Below are 24367 nucleotides of genomic sequence, written 5' to 3'. Positions count from 1 at the left end.
ATGATTATTTAAGGATCAAGTCAGCAAAATGTTATTAATATTTTTGGCACCTGCCAGTCGTAAACTAATGCATTTGCCACCACTTCCCCATGAGAGCCATGATAACGTGATGGTCTTTACAAAAAAAAAAAAAAAAAAAAAAAGTCCTCATTTTTGATGTACAATACAATATTAGAAGAATGCATTAAATAATAACATTTGCATGATGTCTTTTCTGATTCATGTCCAACCCTTATATGTTCCAGTAATTACTGACATGCTGGTGAGAATGAACTTGCAAATATTTTTTTTGGATACATTAATAATTTTTTTTAATACATTGCATTGTAGTATTTTTTTTTAATATATATATATATATATATATATATATATATATATATGGATGGCAATTTAGTGTAATAAATTACAGAATTGAAGCCCTGTGTGAACCATATTTAAATAAAATAAAGTAAAATTGTCTATTTATTTATTTTTTTAAATAAAAATGAAATAATGAAATGAACTGAAATGAAATAATGAAATGAACTGATTAAATTAAATAATGAAATGATGAATTCATCTGCTTTTCTTAGAAAATCTGATTTTTTTTTATCAGATTGATTAATAAGCATATCAGCTTGATCTATTTTTTATGTTATGAAAAAAATCACATTAGCAAAAATAATTTTTTTACTATCGCATATTAAAACACAACATACAAATCTAGCGTGCAGCTGCTAATTACAGTCCTATCGTATAAACACAGTTAAATGAGATCTTCTGTATATCAAACCTGCCACTCACATTTGGCAAATATATACTTTCATAAAACACACAAACCCCAAAATTCACACAAAACCGAATTTAAAGAAGTTTTTCCGTGGGGAAAAATATCAGTAGGTTCATGGCAAGCCGGCACTTCAGTGATTACGAACACATGTAAGGGCGGAAATGAACCAGAAAAGACATTATGCAAATGTAATTATTATGGCTGAGCAATTCATCAGAGCCGCAGATAATTCAGTTAATGGAATGTGCCATAAATTAGAGTGATTTCCCCTGAACGGTGTGCTGAGTGAAGGGGTCCGTCGAGGTGATGATGCCATGATGGTCTGTCCAGAACGGCTGGCTGATGTCCTGTGAACCATTATTGAAAATCATCTGCGCAAAATAAAATCTGTTAATCTGTAAAAAAAACCTCATGCAAATTTGTGTTCAGAAACATGAATGCATGAGGAGGATAACGGGGAATGTTCTCTGAAGTTTGATGTTATGCAAAGGGAACATTCCGTTTAGAATTCTGCAAAGATCATGGAACTCTCATTGGGGTTCTATATATGAATCATAGGGTTCTTTACTCAACTCCAAAGAACCTTGTATGCTAAAAAAGGTTCTATAGTGACAATAAAGAACCCTTTTGACACAAAAAGGCTATCATTGATTCAAATATTACATTATTCTGCAACATGTTGTAGTTGTAATTAAATTATTGTTTATTAAACTGTTAATATCACATTTTAATCATGCTGATTTTTGGAGGAGAAAAAGGAAAAACAAAGTACACTCTCAGAAAAAAAAGGTACAAAAGCTGTCACTGGGGCTGTACCTTTTCAAAGGGTACACTTTTGTACCCAAAGGCTGCATATTGGTACCTTAGTGGTACATATTAGCACCTAAAATGTACACATTAGGACCTAAAATGGACATATTAGCTCCTGAAATGTACACATTAACACTTCAAATGTACATTTTAGGACCTAAAATGTACACAGTAGCAATTAAAAAGTACATATTAGCACCTAAAAATGTACTTATTAGCACCTAAAATGTACATATTAACACCTAAAATGTACATGTTAGCACCTAAAATGTACATGTTAGCACCTAAAATGTCCTTATTAGCACCTAAAATGGACAAAAGGTTACCTTTTGAAAAGGTACAGCACCAGTGACAGCTTTTGTACCTTTTTTTTTTTCTGAGAGTGTACAATGATATAAATATATACTTTTTCTAACCCCATATCTTGAATTTTGCGATCATTCACATGCATTCATAAACACATTTTAGGGTCTTGATGTTTGTCAATAATATGAAATATTTAATCCGGAAAGGACAAAACAAAAGATAATGAATGAACCCAAAAGGTTCCATCTAGAACCTTTTTCCTGGTTACAAAGAACACTAAAGGGTTCTTATTATTGAACCCTTAAAACGGCTTCTGTATAGAACCTTTTAGGGGTTCCAAATAGAACCTTTTCTTCTAAGAGTGAACGTTACTTTTGAATGTTTTCTGAATATTCCGAAACAAGCACTGTTTTTTTTCTTATTATTTTTTTAAAATGTCCAATTAAAACATTTGATGAATGATGCATAGATAATGCTTTGAGAACATTATTTAAGACCAGATTACTCTGAACAAACAATACTGGAAGAATGTTTGTTTGTAACTTGAAGAGGACAGATGCTATCATTCCTGAACAACAGAGTAAAATGTGGTGCAGACAATTTCAGCAGTAAATGTGTGTGTGTGTGAGTCAGCTGAAGCGGTCGGATTGAGGACAGCAGAAGGGATTTCTGTGGGAAATTTTAACAGCTAAATGTTTCTTCCTTCCCCTACTTGACATTTCCACGTTTGCCTGCAGCCGCTGGGGATTTCAGTTCAGAGATCAGGGATGTTCTGAGGCCATTTTAATTTTCGCCTTCACCTTGTCTTTGACGTCCATCACTAACTGAGACGCAGACCATCTGCTAATGCCACAGTGTGAGACTTTCTCAATATTCTCATTATAAAAGACTTTAAGAGCTAAATCAATTAAACACTTTTATAACACTGTCACCATGAACTTCACACTGGATGATTCCTGATCAACAATCAGTGTAGCACACACTCTTAGAAGAAAAGGTTCTATCAGTGCTACGTATTTGGAACCCATAAAAGGTTCTATACACTCTTAAAAAAAGGGTTCCTCTGGGTTCTATACACTCTAAAAAATGCTGGGTTGTTTTAACCCAACTTTGGGTAAAATATGGACTAACCCAGCCGTTGGGTTAAATTTTTACATTACATTTTTAACCCAACATTTCAGGTTTGTCCATATTTGACCCAAAATTGGGTTAAAACAACCCAGCATTTTTTAGAGTGTATAGAACCCTGGGGTTCCATACTTGGCCAATAGAACCTTTTACCAAAACAATGGTTCTATATAGAACCATATATGAAGCAGGGGATGGAACCATTTCTGGTTCTAAATAGAACCATTTCTTCTAAGAGTGTATAGTTGAGAACAAGACATTGTTCAAATGAATCTAATCAAAAGGTTCATATCACACAAAATGCTTTTTGTTGTTTAAGGTATTTCATTGCACACATCATCTCCATTTACAATGTCAAACGTTTGAACCACAGTGGTGGAATAATCCTCACAGTTAAAACGCATGAAAGCAGCAGCACCGTCTCGAACACATCACTACAGAAGAGCAGATACAGCTGCGCTTTAATGTGTTCTGTCAAACACCACCATGCTTTCCATGCTCTGATGTCATAAACAGAATAGCTTGGATTTACTGATGTTGCAATTATTTCAGTTAGCCTTTGAGTGAGGTCAGGAGACAATATGCATGTCCTAATTTGAATACTTATGCACTATTATTCTATGCCATACTGCTAACACTGAAAATATCATTAAGAAAAAAGAGTTTAATACACAGATGATGCACTTATACGCTCATACAATAGATAGGAGATCACATAGTGTAGAGTTTATAGTGTGTCATTTGGGATATTCGCATTAAAAAATAATTTAACTTAATAATAAGTAGCATACAAATAACTGTTTTTATGTGAATATATTGTGAACTGTCATTTATTCCTGTGAATAAATTCATTTGTTCTCAAAAACATAAGTGCTCGATTGAGGCGGATATTGTTTTATCTGATAAGACGTGGATAAACTATGATGGAAACATGTTTATCGAATAAATCCCTCAATGCGCAACAACTAAAAACTTACGAGACTTTACCTCGACAGAGAATGTGATTGGATAACTGGAGTAACCAGCGGACCAATCGCATCACAGCATCTCAGACGTTGGTTTGGTGGTTCTGAAACGTCCGAATCAAAGTCTGTCATCAGAATGATTGGGATTAATTCCCTCCCAGATGCGTTTCAAACACCAGCATCCGAATGCAAGATTACATGACAGCGTTTCGTCTATCATTTATGAAGCAGTGGCTTCCCTGATTGCAGCAACTCAAAATTTTATGCCTATTTCTCTAGAACTGACAATTTTGTTCTCTCTTCAAGGTTTGAAACAAGCCCACATTGCCTTGGTACGGAAGAGGATTAGGGCCAAACAATAATTACAACAATAAAAGCATCTTGAGATTAAAGTCGTTATAATGCGAGATTAAACTTGTTAAATTTCGAGAAAAAAAGTTGAAATACAATCTTGAGAATAAACTCATTCAATTTTGAGAAAAGTTGCCATGTTTTGATAAAAAAAAAATCAAGAAAAAAGTCAATATACAATCTTGAGAATAAACTCATTCAATTTTGAGAAAAGTTGTCGTGTTTCGAGAAAAAAAAAATGTTAAAGTCAATATACAATCTTGAAAATAAACTCATTATAATTTCGAGAATAAAGTCTTTGTGTTTCGAGTAAAAAAAAACTCGTTAAATTTCGGGAAAAAAAAGTCGAAATACAACCTTGAGAATAAAATCATTCAATTTCCAGAATAAAGTCGTTGAGTTTCGAGAAAAAAAAGTCAAAATACAATCTTGAGAATAAACTCATTCAATTTCGAGAATAAAGTTGTTGTGTTCCAATATAAAACTCGTAAAATTTAGAGGAAAAAGTCCAAATACAATTTTGAGAAAAACTCATTCAATTTCGAGATTTAAGTCGTTGTGTTTCAAGAAAAAACGTGTTCAATTTCGAGAAAAAAAGTCTAAATACAATCTTGAGAATAAACTCATTTAGTTTCAAGAATAAAGTCGTGTTTGAGAAAAACTCGTTAAATTAAAAAAAAAAACAAATCGAAATACAATCTTGAGAATAAACTCATTCAATTTCGAGAATACAGTCGTGTTTTGAGAAAAAAAAGTCGAAATGAAATGACTTTATTCTCAAAATGTAAAGTTTTTTTTTCTCGAAACACAACAATTTAATGAGTTTATTCTCAAGATTGTATTTCATTTTTTTTTTCAAAATTTAATGAGTTTAATCTCGCATTATAATGACTTTAATCTCAATATTTAATGCGTTTATTCTCAAGATTGTATTTAGACTTTTTTCTTGAAATTTAACGAGTTTAATTAATTATAACTACTTTAATGTTGAGATGTTTTTTTCTTTCATTATTTTTATTATTATTATTGTTATTGCTTGGCCTTAATACTCTTCCGTACCTTGGCACAACTATTCTTCTATTCTATTTATTTATTTATTTATTTATTTATTTATGTTATCGAAACTATTTTGGACACTCCTGCTATTGCCTACTTTTTACACATGAATCATAAAACCCTCTGGATCCACTGATTTTGTCCTAACCTTAAAGAAGTTGACAAGCCCTAACATCTGTGACTGAAAGTAAAGAATAACCTAAAGCGCACACCACATTTGAACCAAACTCACTCAAAATAGTCGAAACTGAACTAGCTAGTGTGTTTTTGGTGAGTAACACAGCTGGACTTTATACAGAAAGGAGACGCAACAGCTTGACATTGAGGTGTAAAGACAACGACTGACAAACAAGGACTAAAACACCAGGATATAAACACACTGGGTAACAAGAGCCTAACAAGGAACAGGTGAAGGTGATCAGTCACTATGGAGACGAATTAGCACAAACAAAACATACTAAAGAATATCAAAATAAAAGTCCTTAAAACATACAAAAAAATGGGGAATCATATTGTTATTATTACTGAAATGAAATAAATGAACGTTTTGTTACGTTTTATTTAATTTTACTTTAAGTTTTAGTTAACTATAATATCCCTTGAGGTAAATTTCTTCCAAAACTTCATGACTGCTGTCAAGGAGAAATTAACAAGATCTCTTTTGCAATTTTTCTCTGCTAAGTGCGAGCGAGTGGAACTGTAAATGTGAGGTATGCTATTTCAGCGCCACTGGAATCACGTAATTGCTAAATCAATGACTGTTCAACCTCTGTAAGCATGTGAGAACTTGCGCTGAAAATGACAGGGCTAAGTGAAGTGTGTGACTACTGACCCTGTTCTTGAAACGCGCCGCGGCTGCCCGGCAACAGGCGACACACGCAGGACTAATAATAATTTGAACCTGGAGTCACTTTAAATCGAGAGCACCTTGCAGATTTATTCAGAGCAGTGAGTGCGTGTGGGAAAGAAGTCGTCACAGGTAATTGATAAAGAGCTCGAGGAGGATTGATGCTCAGTGTGTGTCGTATTTTAAGTGTGTGAGTGAGCAGGATAATGTTTTGAGAGTATATCTGTGTTGCATCTTCCATGTAAAACCCCTCCATTGATCTGTGTCATTTAAAGGCGGCTGTCAGCGGCTCCAGTATAGCATCAAAGCATGGCGAGAATTTATGTCTAAAGTGACTGTCTGTGGAAGCATAATCTGTCTGCGGCACACATAAGTGAGCGATGTGGCCGAGCCGTCCACACACTTAAACAGAGCCGAACAAACACTCCAGAGAGAACCTACAGAGAACCGAGGACATGCGAGCATTCAGGAGCTTTCAGAGAGAGAGAGAGAGAGAGAGAGAGATGACAATACAATACAACCTTCTGCACTGTCACTATGAGCCAGGGCCAGGCGAGTGTTTTCATCAGGATTATGAGAAACGTAAGCAACATTGTTTGCAAAAATAAATAAATAAATAAATAAATATACCATAAATGTTTAAGTACAATCAACTTGATTGTTAAAAATCATTTCAACTTAAGTTACAAAAAATTACTTGAATCTTGTCTAACAACGACCCTAAAGTAATAGCCAGTTAGCTACTTCATAAAAACAGTTACTGGCATAGAAGGGTGTCCCGAGAGCTCGGCAGGGACATGGGGACCGAAAATGGTAGTGTCGTAGCAATACAAAGGTTTTTACAAAGTAACCATGGAGACAGTTTCTCGAAACACGACTTTATTATCAAAATGTAAAGTTATTTGGGTTTTTTTTTTCCCCCAAAACACAACGACTTTATTCTTGAAATTTAATGAGTTTATTCTCAAGATTGTATTTCGACTTTTTTCTCGAAAGTTAACGAGTTTAATCTCGTATTATAATGACTTTAATCTCGATGTTTAATGAGTTTATTCTCAAGATTGTATTTAGACTTTTTTCTTGAAAATATAACAAGTTTAATCTTGTATTATAATGACTTTAATCTTTGATTTAAACTCGATATTTAATGAGTTTATTCTCAAGATTGTATTTTGACTTTTTTCTTTAAATTTAACAAGGTTATTCTTGTATTATAATGGCTTTAATCTCGATATTTAATGAGTTCATTCTCAAGATTGTATTTCGACTTTTTTCTCGAAATTCAACGAGTTTTTTCTCGAAACACAACGACTTTATTCTTGAAATTGAATGAGTTTATTTTCAAGATTGTATTTCGACTTTTTTTCTCGAAATTTAACGAGTTTAATCTTGTATTATAATGACTTTAATCTCGATATTTAATGAGTTTATTCTCAAGATTGTATTTCGACTTTTTTCTTTAAATTTAATGAGTTTAATCTCGTATTATAATGACTTTAATCACGATATTTAATGAGTTTATTCTTAAGATTGTATTTCAACTTTTTTCTCGAAATTTAACTAGTTTTTTCTCTAAACACGTCTTTATTCTCGAAATGTAATGAGTTTATTCTCAAGATTGTATTTCGACTTTTTTTTTAAATTTAACAAGTTTTTTTCTCGAAACATCACAACTTTATTCTCGAAATTGAATGAGTTTATTCTCAAGATTGTATTTCGACTTTTATTCTCGAAATTTAACGAGTTTTTTTCTCGAACACACAACGACTTTATTCTCGAAATTGAATGAGTTTATTCTCGAGATTGTATTTAAACTTTTTTCTCGAAATTTAACAAGTTTAATCTCGTATTATAATGACTTTAATCTCGATATTTAATGAGTTTATTCTCAAGATTGTATTTAGACTTTTTTCACGAAATTTAACAAGTTTAATCTGGTTTTATAATGACTTTAATCTCAATAGTTCATTCTCAAGATTATATTTCGACTTTTTTCTCGAAATTTAACAAGATTATTATTTTTTTTTTTTTACCATGGTTTCTTCCACATAAATATGAAATTTTCAAAATCTATGATAAAGTAAGAAATGTTTCTCAGATCATCATGCTAGAGTGATTTGTGAAGGATCATGTGACACTGAAGACTGGAGTAATTCAGCTTTGATAAATTACACTTTATTCACATAGAAAAATGTTCTTTTAAATTGTAATCATATTTCACTTGATGTATATTAATGACAATAATTAATTATTTTATGCTGAATATATTTGATGAAGAATGGTGTTAAAAATGCCTTGTTTTGAATCTACTTTCGTACAACAGCTTTCTGGACTAAATGATGTGTCCGTTTAAGAGCTATTAGATAGTATTTTTCCAAAAAGCTGAAAAAGCCACATCGCCCAGTCAACATTAACACATACAGATCTAAGTTATACTCAAGCTTCAATCTAGTGGACTTCACAGATATACACAGAGAAATCTGTGAGAGTTTATACTTTATGTCTGTCAAACTTCAGGCCAAAGCCTACAATTTCATAAAGGTTTGAAAAATAACCCAGAAAATGTGTTCAAATGTATGCATGGCACCGTAGTTTCTCCGAGTTATCTGCCCCCTGTGAATCAAATAGCTGGTGTGTGAAGCAAAGATCTGCAAGCTGTAATAAAAAACCTTTTACTCATAATGAGCTTTTATTTTTATACTTCATATTCCCCCCAAACTTTAAATCTTACATTTCTGAACCATTTTACATCGAAAACTAGCTTGAAACATCATACGTCTTGCTTATGAAAAATTGGCTACTACTACTACTTTTCTAAATGCTTAAAAAAAAAATAAATAAATGTATGCACGGTGAATGATGAAACAAACAAGCACCACTCACATTTTCTTGAGAACATGTGCAATATTGTTTAGTTCTAGTGGTTCTTCAATCACACCTTAAACACACCAAACTTGTTCTGATATATTCGTCTCTCACCAATGAGCAACAAGTCAAACGCAGTAATAGTTTACAGTGATGCATCACTATATGAATCTGATGTGTACTTCTCCACAGATCCGCTGTTGGTAACACAGTAAATGTTGTGCAAGACAGATGGAAACTTGAGTCTGAGACTTGAATGACAATGAGGACACGAAAAAAAAAAATCGATTTGAGGATTGTAAGCAATTGAGTTGGAGCTTAACTTGGACTCCATATCAAAGTCATAATTTGTAAGAGGAGACATTTTATTTGTCTGAATCTAGCAAAAGTTTTATGTGGAAGTCCATGGATCATGACATAAAAAGTCGAAAGTCATTATTCCATGATGTGGAAGTTTTGTGTCATAACAAATAACCTTGATAAATTCGACTTTTTGTCATAACTGACATCATTTTGTCGTAAGCTTTGCCATAATTTCAACTAATTTTTACCTATTTCATTACTTACTTTTTTATATCATAACTTTGACTTTTTGTGACATGCAATAATTTGGGCTTTTTGTCAGAATTTTGACATTTTATACTCTAATTATGATCTCAAAAATCCTACTTTTTCTATAATAATTATGACTTTCAATGTAATAATAAACACATTTGGCAAATTATTTATCTTATTTTTCAAATTTATGCTTAACAATAAGTAAAAAAAAAAAAATTGCCAATGACACAACATATTCAAAATATATTCTCTAAAAAAAATCTTATTTTTCTGTAATAATAAATGACTTTCAATGTAATAATAACCACATTTGGCAAATTATTTATCTTATTTTTCAAATTTATGCTTAAAAATAAGTAAAAAAAAATTGCCAATGACACAACATATTCAAAATATTTTCTCTAAAAAAATCTAATTTTTCTGTAATAATTATGACTTTCAATGTAATAATAACCACATTTGGCTAATTATTTATCTTATTTTTCAAATTTATGCTTAAAAATGAGTACAAAAAATGCCAATGACAACATATTCAAAATATTTTCTCTAAAAAAAAAAATCTAATTTTTCTGTAATAATTATGACTTTCAATGTAATAATAACCACATTTGGCTAATTATTTATCTTATTTTTCAAATGTATGCTTACAAATAAGTACAAAAAATGCCAATGACAACATATTCAAAATATTTTCTCTAAAAAAAAAAATCTAATTTTTCTGTAATAATTATGACTTTCAATGTAATAATAACCACATTTGGCAAATTATTTATCTTATTTTTCAAATTTATGCTTAAAAATAAGTAAAAAAAAAATGCCAATGACACAACATATTCAAAATATTTTCTCTAAAAAAAAAAATCTAATTTTTCTGTAATAATTATGACTTTCAATGTAATAATAACCACATTTGGCAAATTATTTATGTTATTTTTCAAATGTATGCTTAAAAATAAGTTAAAAAAAATTACCAATGACACAACATATTCAAAATATATTGTCTAAAAAAAAATCACTTTTTCTGTAATAATTATGACTTTCAATGTAATAATAACCACATTTGGCAAATTATTTATCTTATTTTTCAAATTTATGCTTAAAAATAAGTAAAAAAAAATTGACAATGACACAACATATTCAAAATATTTTCTCTAAAAAAATCTAATTTTTCTGTAATAATTATGACTTTCAATGTAATAATAACCACATTTGGCTAATTATTTATCTTATTTTTCAAATTTATGCTTAAAAATAAGTACAAAAAATGCCAATGACAACATATTCAAAATATTTTCTCTCTAAAAAAAAATCTAATTTTTCTGTAATAATTATGACTTTCAATGTAATAATAACCACATTTGGCAAATTATTTATCTTATTTTTCAAATTTATGCTTAAAAATAAGTAAAAAAAAATGCCAATGAAACAACATATTCAAAATATTTTCTCTAAAAAAAAAAAATCGATTTTTTCTGTAATAATTATGACTTTCAATGTAATAATAACCACATTTGGCAAATTATTTATCTTATTTTTCAAATTTATGCTTAAAAATAAGTTAAAAAAATTGCCAAAATATATTCTCTAAAAATAAGCCTTAAAAATATTACAGTTTTTCGTGTCTGGTGACTTTATCTTGTTTTAAGAATATTCAGACTTTCCGGAAAAAAACAAAACAAGAAAAACAAGATGTTTTTGTTAAATGCAAAACCTCATATCAGAAACAGAGTTCATCCTGATATCAATGTTTGTCAGTGTGTGTGTGTGTGAGAGAGAAATCCCTCGCTGTCTCGATCTAATAAAAGTGAGACGTGTTCTTGTGTTTGACACCCTGAGCACATCCAAAGCTTACAAAGTCCCCTGCAGAAAACACAGCAAAACACACACAGGACACAAGCGTCCGTCTGAGCAGAACGAGTGAGAGAGCAAAGGCCACGACTTCCTCCCAGAAAAACCCACGGTCTCGTCTCCGCTGGTCCCTTCTCACAGCGGTTAACACATATCTGATGCTGTCGCTGTGATCGGCTACTGAACCCTGAAACAAGGCCAGTATTTCCACGCGGGACGTCTGCTATCGGATCCGTCCAGCAGAACCCCTGCCCGTGTCGACGGTCTCGGAGGATTTAGAGCAACACCTGGTTCCTTCCGCTGGGAGACTCTGTGTTAAAGAGTCCTGACCCGTACCGGAAGTTCAAGGCCCCGTATGGAACGAGCCAAAATCACTATCAACAGATATGACCAGACTGACCAAAATCATCATTTTAATGGGACAATACTGTAAAGTGATAGGGTAAAAAATAGGACTGGATTTCTCGATATTAATCGATTCTCATTTTTACGAACCGATATCGATTCTTAAATTTTAAGAATTTCTGTGTGTGTGTCACATCCTCACAGAACCTGATTTCACCAAGTACAACATCTTTGTTGTAACAACAAAGAACAACATTCCAATCAACCAATCAGATTTGAGGGACAAGTTTACAGTTTATGTCGAGTTTAGGCTTGTAATCAGGGTTTGGTGCGTCTAGTGTCATCCTCGATCACTTCCCTCTGGTTTAAGGGATAACTCGGGTAGGGTTAGGTTTAGGGAGAAGGTTATGATTGCAAGACAAGAATGTTGTTCCAGAATCAATAAAATATGTTGGAATGATGTGCCACATCATCTATCTCTCTCTCTCTCTCTGTCTCTCTCTCTCTCTCTCTCTCTCTCTCTCTCTCTCTCTCTCTCTCTCTCTCTCTCTCTCTCTCTCTGTCTCTCTCTCTCTCTCTCTCTCTCTCTCTCTCTCTCTCTCTCTCTCTCTCTCTCTCTCTCTCTCTCTCTCTCTCTCTCTGTCTCTCTCTCTCTCTCTCTCTCTCTCTCTCTCTCTCTCTCTCTCTCTCTCTCTCTCTCTCTCTCTCTCTCTCTGATGAAAATATGATTTGATGATAATTGTGGTCTGTGAGGCTGACGACCCATCACAGTGTCGAGGAACACTTCATTCAACAGGCCGTCCGAACATTCATTCAGCTTTATTCAATATTTATATGACTCTTGGTTACATACTGTAGGTTATTGGTTGTATCCATTAAGGCTTTTTTTATTCCTTTCTTTTTTTATGGATACATGTTTGGAAGGCTAATCCATACAGATTGATATTTAGGAGGAAAACAAAATTGATTTAAGAATGAAGAATTCCCGTAGAACAATTTGTTTATATATTCCTGAAAAAAAAATAAATAAATAAATATATATATATATATATATATATATATATATATAAATATATATATAATATTATTATTATATATATATATATATATATATATATATATATAATAGCTTAACAATTATAATTAAATAGGCAGTAAACTGAAAAGCTAACAATGTGATACTCTAATATGTTAAACAAAATTGATGATGAGTGAATTAGTTATGTTCTGAAATGTATCGGTATGTAGGTATTAGAAAAGAGTGAATAGGATTTATACACACAGCTCCTATATATATATATATATATTTTCAACTTTTTTTTATAGAGCACTTTCAAGACCAGAAGTGGAACCAAAGTGCTGTACAGAAGGAATAAAATAAAATTGTCTCTATTACTTGTTGCTATTTCATTCACCGTTGGGTCATTTTTCATAAAACTGCTCCCTGAATGATTTAGAATATAAAACAATCCAGTTTACTGGCAATACAAATGATGTTAAAGAATATGTGAATGTATTGAAACTGCAAGCTCACGACTCCCTCTCAAGACCTGAAATGACTGAGGATGATTATTCTGGGATCAGACGTCCCTCGGCGGATTCGGGTCCCACACAATCAATTAAATGCACAAGTGAAGCCATGAAAAGCTCAAAACAGAGAAGTCCAGACCTCAACAATAAAGTGTGGCGTTTCTATTTATTGTTTAGTGGACAGTAATTCATGTGCAGTGATTAACTGAAAGCAGAAATATTGTCACGGTCACGAGGGGCCATCAATATGACCAGACCACAACTTTACATTTCGCCCCTGTATATCAGATTTATATTTAGTTGTCCATTTATTGGTGGTTGTTGGGGTTTTGCACAGGTGGTTGCCAAATGACCCAAGTCCCTGTGATAGTCAGAGTAGGGTTGTGGTATAAGGTCTTAAATTATAGGCCATACTATGCCCTTTTACAAAGTTTTGATTATGATCTCTCCTAACACAGGTTTTTATGCTTGAATGTTCAAAAAACACATGTTGCGGCTCCTCTCTTCCCAGCCTGTCTCTATGAAGCCCCTCCATCTGAAAAGCACACTGAGCTCTGATTGGCCGGCCGGATCAGTTTGTTGTGATTGGTCAACAGCTTCGAGCATGTCCCAATGTCCCGCCCCTTACCATAACCGCTAGTTTCAATATTTACTAACTCAACCAGGCTATGTCCCCCTTTTTTTTTTTTTTGCATATGCATAAATTAGGAATATTGTGATGTGGATGTTCCCATTATTTGAAATAATAATGCCAATAAAACTGGATCCGAGTCCTGGAGCAAGTGTAGGCCCGATGCCAGGAGAATGTGCTTCATTATTTATTCAGACCTCTACCTCCTTCTGTTTGTCAACATCACTCAGATGGATCCCAATCCTTCATCCAGACACGCGCCAATATCAGCGCCATGGGCTTCAGACGGCAAGAGCCAATTAAACCGTGCCGCACACTTAAATAATGTAAACAATAGATATTATCCATTACAAAACATTACGTTATAGACTACACTTGAATGCAAAAAGATAAATGCAATCATCTTTCTTTATTAAAATTCAGCTGTACCCATGGGTAACTAAAGATACGCTCATATCATTTTATCTGGTCTTGTGTTAATGTACCAACATGCTCACAAATAAAATCAAATGCAAAGTCTTTTTAAACCCTAAAATTATAAACGACAAAATATTTTAATTTATTTTACTGCACAAATGCACATATTGTCTTGTTGCTCTAATAATTTCATACTTAAGGCCAATGTAAAAAATAAACTGTAAATTTTATGGTAAAAAAAAAACGGCAGCTGTGGTTGCCAGAACTTTACCGTTAAAAATACGGTAGGAACGTTAATGGTTTTACAGACTTAACTTAAAATTTACAGTAATACACCGTAATTTATTTTCTGATAAAATGTGGATTTACCAACTTATTAATGTATTGATATCTGTTTTAGAGCATTGTGATACACTGATAACCAACAATCAGCAGTGATGAGAGTTACATGAGCAAAAAAACAAACAAACAATAAAACTATGAGGAACCATAGTTATTTCAACAAAAATACATAAAATGTGAAGTGTCACATTTGTGGGAATATCAATTTACCGTTTTTCACTGTAAATTATACAATGATTTGTTCTTTTTCACTTTCAAAAACTGAAAATTTATTTTTAGTTAATTTTATCAACGGTATTTTACTGTAAAATTATATCACAGTTATTTACCGTGTATAGTACGGAAACTCTCTGTTTACCAATTAACAGTTTTGCACTGTAGCATTTTTACAGTATTTTACCGTTAATTTTTTACAATGTAGAGCTGAAGGCATTTCACCAACATTGATCAATGTGACCTTTATCCCACTTGTGATCTACTTAACATTTTTTTTGATTGATTTGTTGATTGAAGCACCCTCACCATCTTTAATCGGGTCTCTGTTCGTTTTCATTTTCAAGTGCATCAGGACTGTACTCACAACCAATGACTAAATAAAATGGAAAACACATCTAATCTACATTGTTAAGCAACTCGTATGTCTCTGTTATTGACAAATCGAAATGATTCTCGGAAACAGATAAATAATGTTGTACTTTACAGTAATGAATACATGATTTGCTTTACCATCACTGTAGGCTGATTATCAACAGAATGGATCATATTGAGTTCATATTGAATATACGTCTTGTAATCAGACACTTTGGCCTTGACTGTTCTCTCATGGGAGGGCGATCTAACCAACTCATCAACTAAAAGTTATTCTCTCTCGCCTGGTTCTCTCAGTCTATGCCTTACAATGAATTCAGGTCAATGGCTATAATTAGCCTGCGGTTGGCAGGTGACTTCACATCAAACCCCCAGATGTGCTCAAATGTACCACATCAGTGTCACTAGAAAGAGATGAGAGGGGAAAATATATCCTTTCCCATCACAGCTATCATTAGCATGCTGACTGTACAATGGAGAAAGCACTTTGCCTCTGGAGATAATATGAATTTTGATTTCATGTTCGAGTGTGGCTTCACGGATGAAGATTGAACTTTAACTGTGATGATGCTCACCATACAAGCATGAGCATTACACAATCCTACCTCAAAAATCATAAGAAAATTATAGGTTGAATGTAAAACTCAGCAACCCCCAACACAAAATTGTTGTTCCAGAAATGTCTACTTGGACAATCATGTTAAGTGATGAATGTAATGGTGGATAAAACCTCACTGTCCTCCAATCACTCTCTTTCCAATCTGATCCAGAAATCTCAACTGTCCACATTTATCAGTTGGATCGAATCCTAGCAAGCAATTTTGCCTTAAAAGATGGCTAAAACCAGGCAAAATGTCGGCTTTTAGTGAAAATGTAATAGATGTCTAACCATAGCCAAAGAATAGACTAGTAATCAAACACTTTTGACTTTGCTTACATAGTGAAATATCAAAAACCTTGGATGTTCTTTTGGCATGTAACCAAATTCAAGGTTATTTTGGCTAGAAGTGGGTTACTAAAAGCCTCACTACACTGGCTCTATAGTTAACCCCGTTCTAGTCAGCCCCAATTTTGGCGAGTGACACAATCAAGACACCAAACATAAAAAGGTTTCCGCTCATAAGTCAGTCTGAATAGACACATAACACACATATAATTAGAAAGCCAACCATTGAGAGTGTCCAATCCAAGACTCAAACTTATAAATATTGATATATACTGCATAAGCTCAAACATAAAAATTAATTTTATATTTATTTTATATTATTTTATATTTATATTATTATTTATTTATTTTATATTTATACTATTATATAAATTTTATATTATATTAATTTTAATTTTATATAAAAAATAATTTTAAATGTATTAAAATAGTATGTGAATGCAGGATTGCAACTTATAACCACAACTAAAGTGGTCATGCTTCATTTCAAATCTGAGGATAATATCTCTAAAATTATGTGTTTTATGAAGCCAATTTTACAATCAATGTCAAATAGAATTTGGATACGTTTTGGTTATTTTTATTGCCCTGTAACCACCGATTTACATTCGTTGACTAATGTCTGGCAAGGCGAACTTGCTCAATCATGATCTATTGATGTAAATCAAGACTTAATCTTCATCATTGTTTTGTTTGAATTCCTAAATGCTGAAATGCTCGCAGGAATATAACACAGACAGTAATGCTGAAGCTCTTACCTCTGTTCTCCAGACTGTGTTTGTGGTTGGCGTCACCCATCACTTTCCCCAGACTGTCCACACTGTGCGTCCCCTGGCTGCACAAATCATCTTCCAAATGCGCTTTCCCATCCAGCAGATGTCCCGGCTGCTCGTCCTCTTCACAATCGCAGTCGTCGAGGATGGGCGTCTCGCGGATGGGCATGCCGATGACGGAGGTGTGCTGGAGGGGTCTGGGCCCTCGGAAGCTGTCCCGGCTCTGAGGACCCAGCAGAACCGAAGGGATGTAGTGAATCTCATGGGTGGCCTCAGTGCTGGCACTCTTCTGAGGGGCCCGGCGACGCCGGCACCAGCGCTGACGGGTGTAGAGCACCAGCGTGAAGAGTAGGATGAGTAACAGAAGAGCAATCAGACCACCCTGTGTGAGAATGAACCAGAGAGAAATGTCACAATTACAAGTAATCATGGTCCAAAACTTTCCCATCGTGAAATAAGGCCTCAAAACACATACGAAATATGCATCCACAAGATGGATGTTGTTGCCTATTTTTATTTTTTTTTCTTCAGAATGATCTGAAAATCATCACATACAATTGTGAATTGGGTTAAATTGTGAAAAAAAAAAAAAATATATATATATATATATGAAGAGTTCAGATGCAAAAGCCTCTAAGTGCCATTTGAAATTTTCTTCTAAAATTACCATTTTTATCAAGCTTGTATATTTAAGTTCAGTAATTTCACTTAAATGACAATTAATAGGTAATCTTCATTGCCATTTAAGTGAAATTACTGAACTTAAATATACAAGCTTGATAAAAATGATCATTTTAGAAGAAAATTTCAAATGGCACTTAGAGGCTTTTGCATCTGAACTCTTCATATATATATATATATATATGAAACATTAGTCAAACCAAAACATGAAAGTCAAAAACCCATTTTTAGTCATTTAAACCATGTCCTGGTTTGGCTGTGTTTGGTTAATTTAATATTGGAGTTGGACAGGATAGTATAATTGTCGCTGGGATATAGTAGCCTGAATGAGGTCCATCTTTTGTTGGTCATGGAACAACATTGCAGTCCAAATCCTATCCATTAATTTCCACTGAAATCAGAGGGCAGACATAGGTTGACAAGAATGTTGTTGAAGACAAGGATAGCCTTATATCAGGGTTTCTGCAGGTTTCAGTAAATCAAATTTAAGACCTTTTTAACACATTTTAAGACCATAAACATTGAAATTTAAGACCTACATGACGCATTACCAAAAATTTCAATAATAAAATATTCGGGGGAAAAAATTATTTTATATATGTGTGTGTAGGTGAAATTTGTACTTTGCATTTTATACTGTAAAAACACAATTATAGTTGATCATACCCAGAGATGAAATGGCATGAACATTTAATTTCATGATTATTATGAAATCAATTTGCCAAATGTATGTCTAAACCCAGCAAATAAAATTAGCATCAATATGCACTTTTTTTTTTTACATAAACATTAGAATACCATTAAAAATGATGGACATATTTTAAAAGAGTGTCTTGCAACAGGTTATCTAGTTAAAACAAAGTCTTCACAAAAATAGTTTTATATAAACCTCACATATTTCAGCCTTTAAATGATCTTTTATAAAAAGATTGAGTCAAAAAATGATAAGTTACTGACATTCACATCCCCTTATCTTTTATTATTAATAGTGAAATTTTGGCCGATTTTCCTGTTGCGTCTGCCGTTGCTATGCAACCATGCACTGCGCTCTCCATAACGACAAAGACGTTTGTAGCCGATGTATTTCCACCACCGAGAAACGCTTGCTGTATCTCTGCTACAAGATTTATTCACGGAGAAGAGAAAAACGCCGGTAGTGTTTGGGTGCACCGCGATCCTTCACGTTGACTGAGCTTTCAATGTTGTTACGGAAGTGGCTGATTGGTTGGTTCTTCAGTTCGTTTGCGACATTCTGAATCTGATCAATGAATCAATGTCGCTGTGTGGGTGCGACGCGCCAATATTTGAATGAACTTGAGCGCGCAAAATTGGTAAATGAACGAGTTACCTCGTATCAAGCCACGAGCTAATGCTAACGCGCGAGCGGCGTGTTTGAACCCCTCCCTGCACTAGAGCTCCGCTTTGTAGGCTACGACTCAATACTGTTTTGCTACTTTGTAATAACTTTTTTTTGGGCAAATGAACGAGGGTAAAATCTTTTTAAGACCTGACTAAATCAAATTTAAGACCTCAGATGAAAATCTAGCCATTTTTAAGACTTTTTAAGGCCTTAAATTTAGACTTTTTAAGACCCCGCGGAAACCCTGTTATATTTAATCTAAAACTAAAGTTACTAACAATATGATTAATGTTCTACTGGGACAGAGGTGGCCAAATCCTGCTCCTGAAGTTTAGCTCCAATAATAAAACACACCTGAACCAGTTCTTGAGGAGTGTTAAAGGTGTCCAGACAGGTGCGTTAGTGCTAAACTCTGCAGGGTGTTGGCCTTCCAGAAGCAGGACTGGGGTGTATAATTGGGCCCAATGTCATGCAGAGTTTAGCATCAACCTTGCCCGGAGGTCTCTGGTAATCCTGAAGACCTTGATTAGCTGGTTCAGGTGTGTTTGGTTAGGATTAAAGCTAAATTCACCTTTGGCTAAGCCCCGCCCCCCTTAGTTACTGTTGCTATATCCGTCACTTCGGTTTTGGGAAGGGAAAAAATGGACACCCCCCTCCAACCTCTCTGGGAAATGCGTATCTGTGTTTTGCACAACTTTTAACCATATTTTGGATAAAACTTCGACAGTAATAGCCTGCCGAAACCAAAAATATGACACGCCTGTGTTGAAAGTCAATGGAGCGCAGTGAAAAACTGTCGGACCTCTGTGGGAGCTGGTTCTTGGCTGGGCTTTGATTGGTCAATCTACATTCTAGGGCGTGGCTTAGCCAAAGGTGAATTACTAGTCGCTCCTGAATCTGTGATTACGCCCTACTTGAACTCATTTGTAGGCTAAAGAATCCCAATAAACTGATCTTCTTCACGCCAGCGCTTACTCTAGAATGCATTAGCTGGATAAACCTGATAAAGCTGGTCAGATTTAATGACATGCAAAACTAGCTGTTTTGGAAATTTTCATTCAGGTAAACAGGAGCTTGCATGGTTAAAAAATAGCTGACTATCAAATGAACTGGCATTCTTTAAAGGGGCTTTACTAACTCTCTTAACAATTAAGCAAGGAGCATAGAACTAAACATGAATTTGGGTAAGCTTGAGTAATACAAGATACACGGCTACAGACTTCAAACGTTTTTAGTATCTCGTAAGGAGCCACTGAGCTTTGCTTGTTACTTCTTCAGCTTGAGTGTCGGGCCTAAAGGTGCAATACACATAAAACAGCTGAAGATTAATTTAATTTCTCCATGGTTTGTCTCATTTCATGGCGTGTCATGGACATCAAAGATTCCTTCTCTCTCTCTCGAGCCGTTTGTGTGTAATGCCTTAAACATGAAACATTATTTCAAAGAATGAAACCAAATTATAAACAATACTGCATTCTGCTCTGTGTCATGCATTTACATCAGACTTCCTCCCAAAAGCCACAGTGTGACATGAAATGTTGCTTAGAGGATGAAATTGTTTTAATAATTACAAACCAGACTCATGACTCCACAAATGACCAACGCATTCTCATCCCAAAGCGCCATATAAGACGCTTTTGCAAAAGCGTAAATATCCAACGCACATGGCACCCTTTAACGTCTAATGAGACGCTTCGGTTAATGGTTAAGTTTAGGTATGGTGTAGGGTAAGGGTTAGACCACTAGGGGGCGCCTTCTGCCCAAATATATCTGCGTCTCATTTGACGTTAAAGGGTGCCATGTGCGTTGGATATTTACGCTTTTTGCAAAAGCGTCCTATATGGCGCTTTGGGATGAGAACGGGCTCAAATGACGGGGTCCATCCAATGTCTAACAGTGCGTGTCCACTAGCGTGGTGCGAGCGTTTTCAATTCATTCCTATGGAAGTCGAGCTTCACGCTCGCGAAGTGCATTTTGGGATTGACAGCGGACCGGTGAAAGCGTTGAGAGCGTCAAAATGTTGGGCAGTTCTCGACTTTATGCAAATATCAAGCGAAAAATGCGGTCGCAAGCCAATTGATGTGCGGTTTGGGAAGTGACGTCTGTTTTGAGATTTTTAAAATATGCAAATTGTGCTGGAGTTTATGCTGGATTTAGTGCATAAATAATTTTGTTTACAAATTAGACGCTTTGCAGTTGTTATGTTAAATAATTCATTTTGGATGTGTTCATTGTGATTATACTGGCTGGGTTTATAAAAGTTTATAAAAGGCGCGAGTGATTTCAATGTTAAGTCAATGCAAAGACGCGTTACACGCATAAGAAAATTCCTGCGGCATGAATGGGGCGTAGAGCATGGGGTAGTAGACACGAATATGCGCGAATGGCTCGAATTGAGCTTACGGCGCGTTAAGCGCGTTAGGCGCGAATGATTTAGTTAGTGCTATTTGTGCATTCACGCATTTGATGCGAATTCGCGCCTGCCGCCCGAGTTGAAAAATCTTAACTTTGGCGTCAATTCGCGCCATGTTAACCAATCAGGAGCCTAGCTGCTTGCTCAAGTGGTGAAGGATCTGGATGCTTTAATTATTTTGCTAAAATTGCTAAAAAATGCTAAAATTATTTTGTAACATGACTAACTTGAATGTTATTCATTCCATATCTAGATAATATGAAATATTATTATGATGTAAAGACAACCAACATATGTGCATAAGTTTGTATCTGGACGTTTGAGAGAGAAATATCTAATATCATCAAAACAAAAATAAATGACAGATTAGATGGATGAGGGCGAGGGTGATCCTCGCTCCGATGTGGGACAACAGGTCATCAAACTGACACGCGGGACAGGCGGAAGTACCGCTGACAGCGGCCGTCATCCAGGGAGCGAGCAAATAGGGAAACTCGCCAAATGGTTCGCCTCCGAAGGGTCCTGTGGACACAAACACGGTGACGATGATCCCCACGCTGCTGTTCTGACTCTCTCGATCAACAGAAAAAAAAGATGGCCGCCAACTAGGGTTGGGTATCGAGAATTGAGTATCGATTGGAACCGAGACTAACTTTTCGTTTTTCCCGGAATCGTTCAAAAGTTAAAAATTTGATTCCTAGTTTTGATATTCACAGTCCGGCGAGCGGAAGAAGAAACCGCTGAACAACACCAATGTAGTAGCGTCTACCGGAAGTGTTGGCATAACCACGCGAGTCGAACATGAGTAGCTTACGTCGGCGATCCAAAGTGTGGCTTCACTTTTCTAAAAATAACGAAATCTCGGCAAAATGCAAAATTTGTGACAAAAGGAGTATTTTTACAGAAGGAGTATTTCCTTCAGAAAGACCGTTGGTTAGCAAGGTTAGCTAAACTTTTTTGACCCCGCCTCTTAAAAGAATCGGAATCGAGAATCGTTAGGAACCGGAATCGAAACAAGGAATCGGAATCAGAATCAGAATCGTTCAAATTCAAACGATACCCAACCCTACCGCCAACAGGTTTTGATTCTGACGCGCGTAAATTTTGCTTCAAACTTTTGTTTTTACACGCGTCAATTTCGCTCTTGAAATTTCGCAAATGGATTCAAAGTGTTCAAGCGTATATAACTAGGCGCGGTAGGCGTGAATTTGACGCACTATTCACGTCTGGTGTGAACGCACAGGGAAGCCCCGTTCACACTACACGCGACTTTGTCGCTGCAGGTCGCCAGTGGCTGCGCTGGAGGGCGTTCCCCACTACTGGTTGCGAGTTTTTGAATGTTTGTGAGTGACATTCACGGATGTTACTCTATGTTACAACAAATGCGTTTTATTGCCACTAAAAACAAATATTTTGGAAGGAAAAGTCTAAATATAAATGGAATCAGTACATAAAATGCATAATATTAAAGATAAACGAGAAACAGTGAGTGCTCTTTGCCATCGCGGCTATTTAACTGCTGCAAATACCGGTCTATCTGGGTTCCCAAAACCATTCAGTCACGGAGTCAGTATGGTGAACACCACTGTACAGTATGTGCACGGAGATAAATCATCCATTATAAGACAGTTTCTGACTGCTAAAATGAGCTTCTCGGTCACACTCAGCACTGAAGAGTGACGCGCTCCACTGACTTCACTCCTATTGGTTGTCGCTCGAGAAAATCGCTCTTTATTTACATAAAGTTAAACATTTCTCAACTTTGTCGCGTCGCTAGTCGCCAACGGTCGCCGGAAGTCGCCCGCTCACCATTGAAAATGAATGGTCTCGTGTCGCTTGGTCGCGTGTAGTGTGAACGGGGCTTGAGACCATAAAATGGGAACCATTTGGGGCTTGTCCTCGATCATTTTAAGACATTGAGATATTCTGAAATGCTAAAGCAATGAGATGTCAGACTTGTGTCTCACAAGGAACATCTAAGGAGGCGGATAGTTCAGAAAAAGTCTGCCTTATCTCACCATTATTTTAATTAGAGGACAAAATCAAGATATCATAGCGGTCTCATTTGAGATTTTTCTTTTCCATGAGAATGTGCTCATGAGAATTAATTCAACTATTTGAACTACGCAGCAGATCAGAGCAGAGGAAGCAAATGAGGATCCGACACTGACCTACTCAAGATGAATATTCAGCTTCTGCTCTTCGCATATTTTGATTTAATTCTCTCCAGCACAAGTACAGATTCAATACGTTGTCAAAATTAGTGTATAAAGTGACATCAACAACTGGCCTCGCGCCTATCGGGATGAAATCTGTGCTGTGTACCTTACGTTCCCATCTAACCTCGTTTCTTTCCCCTGCAGAACGATATAAAATGACAAGAGTGGTGTTATTAATCTCAGAATTTTAAAATTCCATCTTCATGAGGAAAAACAAACCCCTCTCAAATTACAGCTCATGCACTGCCGGCTGTCCATAAATCATAGCGCTGTAGATGGGCATTTTCGATGGGAACAATGCAGCCCCGACCAAATGTGTTCATTAATCTCCAGCAGGAGCTCAGCCACTGAAAGTAAACTTCCCTCAAAGTTAAATGCAGAAAAATGAGAGAGGCTAAGCCATTCTTTAAACTTTCAAGCACTCCTGGGAATCTCTGTGTACGCTGTCTGTTGTCTTAAGCTTGAAAACAAAAGGAGCCAGTTGGCAAATGTTATGAATTGAAATGTAAATGCAACATCCTGATAAAAGAATCAAGCTGTGCAGGAGACACCTACAACTTTTTAAAAGTTATGGACGAAGGAAGAGCAACTGTACTGCACAATTGACCCTTCGCAGGGA

General features: G+C 35.1%; 1 protein-coding gene across 1 annotated transcript in view; it reads right to left on the bottom strand.

The window, feature by feature from the left end:
* Positions 1 to 24367, bottom strand: part of astn2 (astrotactin 2) — a 432572-nt gene that overhangs the window by 270514 nt on the left and 137691 nt on the right. Inside the window, exon 3 of the mRNA XM_039661894.2 lies at positions 17061 to 17457. Within this exon, the coding sequence (XP_039517828.2) occupies positions 17061 to 17457 (397 nt within the window). The remainder of the gene's footprint in view (positions 1 to 17060; positions 17458 to 24367) is intronic.

This window comes from Pimephales promelas, chromosome 4, assembly GCF_988280905.1.
Source record: "Pimephales promelas chromosome 4, fPimPro1.hap1.1, whole genome shotgun sequence".
NCBI classification, from domain to species: Eukaryota; Metazoa; Chordata; class Actinopteri; order Cypriniformes; family Leuciscidae; genus Pimephales; species Pimephales promelas.
This window is presented reverse-complemented; position numbering and strand designations above follow the sequence as displayed.